Source organism: Montipora foliosa, chromosome 6, assembly GCF_036669935.1.
Source record: "Montipora foliosa isolate CH-2021 chromosome 6, ASM3666993v2, whole genome shotgun sequence".
In the NCBI taxonomy this organism is placed as follows: domain Eukaryota; kingdom Metazoa; phylum Cnidaria; class Anthozoa; order Scleractinia; family Acroporidae; genus Montipora; species Montipora foliosa.
The window spans coordinates 69,773,197-69,780,696 of NC_090874.1; the positions used below are offsets into that span (position 1 = coordinate 69,773,197).

The 7,500-nt window shown below is 38.4% G+C and overlaps 1 protein-coding gene across 1 annotated transcript in view; it reads right to left on the minus strand.

The window, feature by feature from the left end:
* Nucleotides 1–3,009, minus strand: part of LOC138008311 (glutamyl aminopeptidase-like) — a 21,395-nt gene extending 18,386 nt beyond the window's left edge. Inside the window, exon 1 of the mRNA XM_068855611.1 lies at nt 2,632–3,009. Coding sequence (XP_068711712.1) covers nt 2,632–2,818 — 187 coding nt within the window. The 5' untranslated portion in view covers nt 2,819–3,009. The remainder of the gene's footprint in view (nt 1–2,631) is intronic.
* Nucleotides 3,010–7,500: the final 4,491 nt, after the last annotated feature.

Genomic DNA, 7,500 nt, shown 5'->3' on the forward strand with positions numbered 1-7,500 from the left:
TAATTCACTTTATTTCTTAGCTCTTATGGAAGGTGTCATATTCAATACGACTTTTTAGTAATATATATGCTGTACAATACTTCCAAACTCTCAGCTTGTCCTCGAGTTTGTAAATGTGATATAGATCTGACGCAAAAATTGTATATGACTTTTCAAACGTCAGCATTTAAAATAATGTACACTAAGTATTTTTGATGAATCAAGACATTTTAACAGGGAAAATGGAAAGAAACGTTTATGTAAATAAAGAAATCTGTATCAGATATACAGATATTGATTAATAAACATATCTTTTGTTTTCCCATCATGAATTTATTTATGTTTGTCATGATATCACCTGTAAAACGTTGCTACAATGATTTTACATGACTGGGAATTGTCAACCATCACAGATGGATTGAAAAAGCTGATGTTGCTAGTGGTACATGTAAATTTGCATATTGTAAAACATGGACTGAATTGGATTTGTAAAAGGTGGATTTATAGAAACATGATAGCATACTTTGACTGTTGATTTGTTTATTTCTTTGTCTATTCTTGACGTTTAAGTAAGTCCTGAAAAAAAATGTTTGTTCGTACATTGTTGAGTAATATTAGCATTTGGGAATTTTTAAGAACATTCGGGAAGTAATTATGGCCAGTAAGCATTCTCTCGTGGTCAAAAAAAAAATTCCCTTGTGCTTATATTTAATTCAACATTTGCACTTGGTGCATTTTTTATTTCTTAAATGATAAACATGTTAATACACAGGAGCTGGTCCAGACTGATTTCCAATGTTTTACGGGAATCTGTAATTTTATTAGGGCAAACACGGAACAAACAAAAGTGTACGTGACAAACAAACAACCAGGCTGCCAAAACACCAGAATTTTAAAAATGCACTGTAGGTAGACCTTTGACGAAAATAATTTTGCATATCTTAATTTTGCGCGGGAGAAGATAGGTGATTGTGCGAGGAAAGAGATGGCGAACTATGCTATCATGTTTCTATAAATCCATGTTTTACAAATCCAGTCCATGTTTTACAAATCTAATCCAGTCCATGTTTTTTTTTTCTTAACAACTTTTATTTCAGTTTCATGACACAACATTTACAATGCAAAACATTACTTTCAATCATTACAATGCTTACTATACTTAAATTATTAACAATATTTACTGTACATGTACTTACAATACTAACATTACTTCCGATCACTACACTTACCAAACAAAAGGTATTAATTTACACCATACAAAACAATGGAAGACATTGACGGAAAACAATCTTATATACAATCAACAATGATGTGTGTAAAGTTCTGCCATTCAGCAAAGAAAAGTTTTTGTTGGCCCAAGGTAAATGCAATGTATTTTTCTAGTTTTATCTTATACTGCACTAATCTTTTGAAGTCAACAAACAGGTGTGTAACAGTTTGGTATACTGAAGGGCAGAATGGACAGTGCCGAAAGGAAACGTTTTTCAGTTTATACAATTATGAGTTAGTAAATAAGATGTGGTGAATGATTTTGTATTGGAACATAATTAATTTTGTTTCTTTTGTAGCTTTAAAAGGTAAAAGGTAAATCTTAGAAAAATTGTCACACTGAAAGTTATAATATTCAAGCCCATTTTCCACAGTGGGACTGGGTAATTTTTTCCGGGTGAGAAGTTCTTGATATAAGGTCCAACTTTCAAATTTGGTCAACAACTCGAAGAGGTTCGAAACCTATTGTACTTCTGCCAACAGAGCGGTTGTGTCGTCTGCGTACTGAGTTAGCTTTACTTCTTGGTTAGCTTGAATCTTGATTCCCTTAATAATGGCAGAGTGTCTGATTGACTGAGCTAGAAGCTCAATAGCAGTCACAAATATTCATCCCTGAAAGAGGGCAACCCTGACGTACACCTCGTTGTAAGAAAAAATGTTTTGAGGCGTGGCCATTGTTAAGAACACAACTAGAAATGATTTTATAGAATACTCCGACCCACTGACGTATTTGGGGACCGAAGTTGAAGTTTAAAAGGCACTTTTGAAAAAAAATCTCATTTGACAGAATCAAAAGCTTTTTCGAAGTCCAAAAATATGGCGATACCAGGAATTTGCATATTCTTAGTAAATTCCATTATATCGATTATTTGATGAATGCTTTCTCCAATGAACCTACCCTTAATGTACCCTGACTGGGAAGGGTGAATTATGTGTGGTAACACTTTTTTCCAGTCCATGTTTTACAATATGACTGATAAATGCACGGATGCATGAAAAACAGCTGGTATGCAAATTTATTATCACATTCTTCATCTTTAGCGCTTGTCAACCATATGCATTACATCGAGTATTGTTTACTTCAGGGAAATTGGGATTTAGATCTTTAATAAATCTGGATCTTCAGATTTCCAATCGAACACAAAATTGGCATCGCGACGGATTTGGTTAATTGAAATCCTTACCTGACATGGATTTCCAATTAGTGAATCAAGTGGAAATCCGAAGATCCAGATTTTAACATCTAAATGATTAAAATCCAAATTTCCCAATCCGGGTGATCTCGTGGCACAGAATAGAATCCCAATTTGACTATTTGTGTCGAAGAGAATCATGTGGCATATAATTTTAAAATTGCATGCAGTGACATAATTAAATTCTTACCTTTTCGTTTTGCTCTTTCGACACCGTATAGAGCTCCTAGAATAATGACTAGGACCACCAAAATCAGCATGACAATGACAGCCATGAGGAAAGTCCGCTTGCTGACAAGTTGGTTCGATATAGCGCTTTTTCCTCGGAATAATGGACTCCCAGGTTCTGTCTCTTGCCGAAGCGGCATATGTTCCATTATGCCAGAAAGAAAACGAAAGATATGTCCAAACTTGCCAAATGGTCGACCTTCTTTCGATGCAAGGGGGTTTTAGTAACCTTTAAACTCAGTCAGTCAATGGTTGTGTTTTCATAGGCTGTTTTTGAGTCCGCCAAGTTCCCAAAACCAAAACAAGTTAGGAACTCTTCGTCACTGCACAGGCTACCCGTACAAACTGGAAAAACCAGAATCCGGAACCCGGAAACCGGAATCCTGAATCCAATTGTAAGAGCCAAAAATTAAAAAAAAAATGAACAAAAGAATGGAGGCTGGTCAAAATATTCTTTAAGTATATGTCATTGAAAAGAGCTACAATAAATAAATAAATAAATAAATAAATAAATAAATAAATAAATAAATAAATAGAAGTCGATATTCATTTCAACTGCTGGTTCTAGAAAGCCTTGGGATTATTTCATTGGCATCGAGTTACAGATGATTGAGTAGTTTATTTCAACTTCACTTTAAAAGCATGGAAATGAGTTTGCTTATAACAAGACAGCTGTTTAAAAAATGCGAAATACCTCATTTTAAGTCTGGGAGAAAGTTTTAACTGTCTTTTTTCGTTTAGCTGCGGCAATTATATTTTTTTATTTTTATTTTATTTTTATTTTATTAGCTTTGCCCTGAAGAAATAAAGAAAAAAAAGAAATTGAAGATATACAAATACAGAAAATACAAAGATAACAACACACCAATAGTAACTTAAATTGGGCAGGGACACCGCAACAGCTAGAGCCAATTACTGCGGACCCACCCATTTCTCTTTATATTTGCCCCCAAAACACAACAAGACCGGAATGAGAGATACTCACGTGCAAAACTGAAGAATTGCTTTACCTGCTTAGTTGCAGTAACGTCTAAACAAGGTGTACGTGTTTTCAATGAATCTAGTGGTAAAGGAACAAGCTCTTTTGACCTTCACGGGCATTGGACATCGACGTAAATGTTTACTCGTACTCACACGTTTCAGGATGCATTGAATGCTACAAGTCCTTGGTGAAATAGCAAAAAACAGAAGAACATGTCCGAGAGATTAAAACTGAACTGAGGTCCTCTTTTTTAGCGAGTAAGCGTACGCACTGGTCTTTAATTAGAGAAAGCAAAAAGCGAAACAACAATATCAATGTGGCCGGACCCCGAAGACCAGAGGAAGAGCTTGAAAAATAACAGATTTACCGATGCCAGTAGGCAAATTAACAAATATCTAATTTTTGTCTTACTTTGATAACCCGAAAACCGTGAATACTAGAAATATTTATGAAATGTTTTATTAGTATCAAGTTAACAACCACGCGTGAAAAAAACTAAACCGCAACCGGTAACGGTAATTAGTTTGTGGTTTCATGTCGCTTTTTATTGATTGCAGCACGACTGGAAATATCAAAATCAAATCAAAGTAAGCACCACCTGGATTAATGCTTCCTTCTGACTCCATGTTTAGGTCGCTAAACTCAAATTTCTTACACACACTTCTGAAAACGCAGAAGAGAAGAGAAATCAAGTAACGCGAGGGACTAGAACTAGGTTTCGGGAAAATGGAAGCCTGCAGCATGTTCCTTATTGGCCAGTTTGAGGACAGGAATGCAGACCTCGAGTGAGCAGCCATTAGTGAGGAGGAGTGCTGCGAGACGACCTAGATTTGGGTGGACGTCAATCAAATGTTTCCAAAACGAACTGGACTGCCACCAACTGAACAGGACTACTGTCATGGAAACATTTGATTGACGGTACCCAACTTTAGTTTTCAAGAATAAAAAAGTCGTTGATGGGTGCGTGTGATTGAACCCGGCTGTAAAGCCAACTGGAGAAATTTTGCGGTCATCGAATAACAGATCGCTCTGGGTTGCAAGCCAGTATTTTTTGTCATGTGGTTGTGACGCTGGGCTATGGTGCGTTTCGCTTTCTATGACATTATATCTGTGCCAAAACTCAGCATCGAAATTTGACATCCACAAACCTGTCTTCATTTTCATATTCCATATCGAAGTTTCATATCCAACATTGAAATTTTGAATCTAGCGTCGATGTTTTGAATTTGACATCGAAGTGGAAGTTGACGAGATTGTTCGGCTTTTGGGGGAGGCTACAACTCTCTTTCTGAGCCTCCCTCTTCCTTTCCAAGGAGAGCGGCTTTTTGAATTAGTTCTATAGAAGTGTTAGTGCCAATGCGCTTTAATTTGCTTTCAAGCCTTTTTGGAACTGTTCCCAGTGTCCCAATTGCTACTGGAAGTACCTGGTCTCGGACATTCCACATTTTCTGAATCTCTCTTGTTAGGTCCTAGTATTTCTCTCTAGCTTTTCCACTTCCTTGGCATTTACAGCTGTGTCTTCTGGGACTGCTATGTATATTACTTGGCATGTCTGTTCTTGTTTGTTAATAACGACCAAGTCGAGTCTCCTTGCACTAATTTGGTGGTCAGTCTGGATGTTATAATCCCGTAGCAGTTTGTAGTCGTCGTTCTCAAGGACAGTTTCTGGTTGATGTTCAAACCATTGAACATCAGCAGTGATTAGAGCTTCTGTTTCTCGTTTAAGGTCCCCTCTTTGCAACCATGCCTAGGTCTTCTCATTTCGTTCACTATCTGTTTGCTTGAGAACTGACCATATAAAACTTCTTCCCACTCTGTCTTTCTCTCACCTTTCCTTCGTTGTTTGGGGTTTCTAAGTCGTGGGTTACCAGTTCCCCCTTCCTAGCTGCTTGAATCAGTTTCTCATCACTGTGCAGGTTGTAATTTTGTAATGAGATCTTGCACTGTCCAAGGCATTCTTCCACTGATATTAGGCCTCTCCCTCCTTCTGGTCTTGGTACATAAGGCCTGGTTACACAATACCTTGGGTTAAGTGCTCTGTTCATTGTTAGGGTCTTCCTTGTTCTTGTGTCTAAATCTCTTAATTCCTTTTTGGTCCAGTTAATTATACCACCAGCATACCTTACCAGGGATACAACCCAAGTGTTGATTTCTTGTATTAGGTTTCTGTCATTCAGTTTGGATTTTCCCAGCTTTCGGACACACCTTAGATAATCTTTGCTAACTTTCCCTTTGATCTGACTATGGAGCATTTCATCTGCTTCAATAACTCCTAGTATTTATAACCTTCACCCTCTTTCAGTGCTTTGATTTCATTGTCGTCAGGGAGTTAGATACCATCTGATTCCAATAGCTTGCCTCTCTTTAGGACTAGGACTGCACATTTTTCAATTCCGAACTGCATACTGATGTCTAGTCTAAAGATTCGCACCATCTGTGTAAGGGACTCAAGCTGGGCTTTATCCTTTCCATATAGCTTCAGGTCATCCATTAATAGTAGATAATTGACCTTTGTCTTGTCCGTAAAGTGGTATCCCGCTGTTGCTTTTCTGAGGATTAGTGTAAGGGGTATAAGGGCTATTACAAATAGGAGGGGAATTTCCTTGAAAGATTCCTCTTTTGATGTTAACTTCTCCAAGGTTCACTCCATTTGATGTAAGAACGGTTTGCCAGCTTTTCATGGTGTTTGCTAGTAGAACCCTTATATTCGTAGCTACTCCAAACATCGCCAGGCACTCAAGGATCCATGAATGTGGGACTATGTCCAGCACATCGCTAGGTTCTTATTCCGGGCTTTGCTTTCTCTGAGCAGACCCTTGTCAATAAATAGCTGGTCATTAGTTCCCCATGAACCTCTTCGGCAGCCCTTCTGTTCCTCAGGTAAAAGATCCTCTCTGTCCAAGTATAGATATATTTCTTCAGAGATGATTCCTGTTAGCATCTTCCAAATAACTGGAAGGTATGTTATGGGTCGATAGTTCCCTGGGGATGTCCCCTTTTCAGGATCTTTCATAATAAGCACTGTTCTGCCCTTGTCATCCACTTCGGAACATTTCTTGGTGTGCAATGCGTTGTTGCAGGCTTGTGAAATGCTTAAGCCAGAAGCATTGTACAAGGTCGGGTCCTGGAGCTTTCTAGTTAGGGGTTCTTTTTACATAACGTGCAACACTTTCTTTCGTTATAGATATATTTCCTTGTCTGTTAATATGTATCTCACCTTTTAACTCCTTTAACCATTCTGCATCCGAGCCCTGACGCCCCCACATACGCCTCCAAAATCCTACTAATTATTTGGTGATTTCAGGTTGTTGTTTTGTGAAGTATGGCAAACAAATGCACGGAATTTCGTGGTGCACGTGCATAACGAGTATTTTTCGTTTTTTAACCAATAACATTTCGGAAAAGAGTAGCAAGATAAAAACATGACCTTTCGGCGACGACGACGTGGGAGGCATGGTGGCGTCATGGTTAGTGTACTCGATTCCGGATCGAGTGGTCTGGGTTCGGGTCCTGGCTGGGGACATTGTGTTGTGTTCTTGGGCAAGACACTTTACTCCCACGGTGCCTCTCTCCACCCGGGTGTATAAATGGGTACCGGCGAAATGATGGGGGTAACCCTGCGATGGACTGGCATCTCATTCAGGGGGGACTAAAAAAAATACTCCTAGTCACTTCATGCCACGGAAACCAGGATAAGCTCCGGCTCTGATGGGCCACTTGGCTCGTAAACAGACTTTACTTTACTCGGCGACGAGATGTCACCATTATCAAATGCAAATTATTCTAAGTTAGGTAACGTTATATAAAGGATAGCGAGTGGAAAATACATTAGATTAAATGAGGCGGTGA